The 493-nt window shown below is 43.4% G+C and overlaps 1 protein-coding gene across 1 annotated transcript in view; it reads left to right on the top strand.

Moving 5' to 3' along the window:
* The window catches only part of LOC100575047 (heat shock protein 70 A1), a 2,225-nt gene continuing 1,732 nt past the window's right edge, over positions 1-493 (top strand). Inside the window, 1 exon segment of the mRNA XM_029490017.1 lies at positions 1-477. Within this exon segment, the coding sequence (XP_029345877.1) occupies positions 225-477 (253 nt within the window). The 5' untranslated portion in view covers positions 1-224.

A 493-nucleotide genomic window follows, 5' to 3' on the forward strand; every position in this document is an offset into this window, starting at 1 on the left:
AGTTTGAATTCAGAGCGGTACCAGTGCGATTCATTGAACAAAGTATAACTGTTATATACTGTGCTGTGCGACTCAGTGAAATACACATACTTAACGATTATTTAATTCACCAGTGACTTTTTAAATTCAAATACAAAGTGATTTAAATTGTAATCGTTTTATTCTTATAATTTATTTTCGTATTAATTGTGCGTGTGACCAAAGTTGACAACTTTATTGCGGAAATGGTTGGAAGAACAGCGATCGGCATCGACCTGGGTACCACCTATTCTTGTGTGGGTATCTGGCAACACGGAAAAGTAGAGGTCATCGCCAACGATCAAGGAAACAGGACCACCCCGAGTTATGTGGCGTTTACCGACACCGAACGGTTGATCGGCGACGCGGCCAAGAACCAGGTAGCAATGAACCCCGTCAATACGGTGTTCGACGCCAAACGGTTGATCGGTCGTCGATTTGACGACGACAAAACGCAAGGCGGACATCAACACTG

Source organism: Acyrthosiphon pisum, chromosome A2 (genome assembly GCF_005508785.2).
Source record: "Acyrthosiphon pisum isolate AL4f chromosome A2, pea_aphid_22Mar2018_4r6ur, whole genome shotgun sequence".
Lineage (NCBI taxonomy): Eukaryota > Metazoa > Arthropoda > Insecta > Hemiptera > Aphididae > Acyrthosiphon > Acyrthosiphon pisum.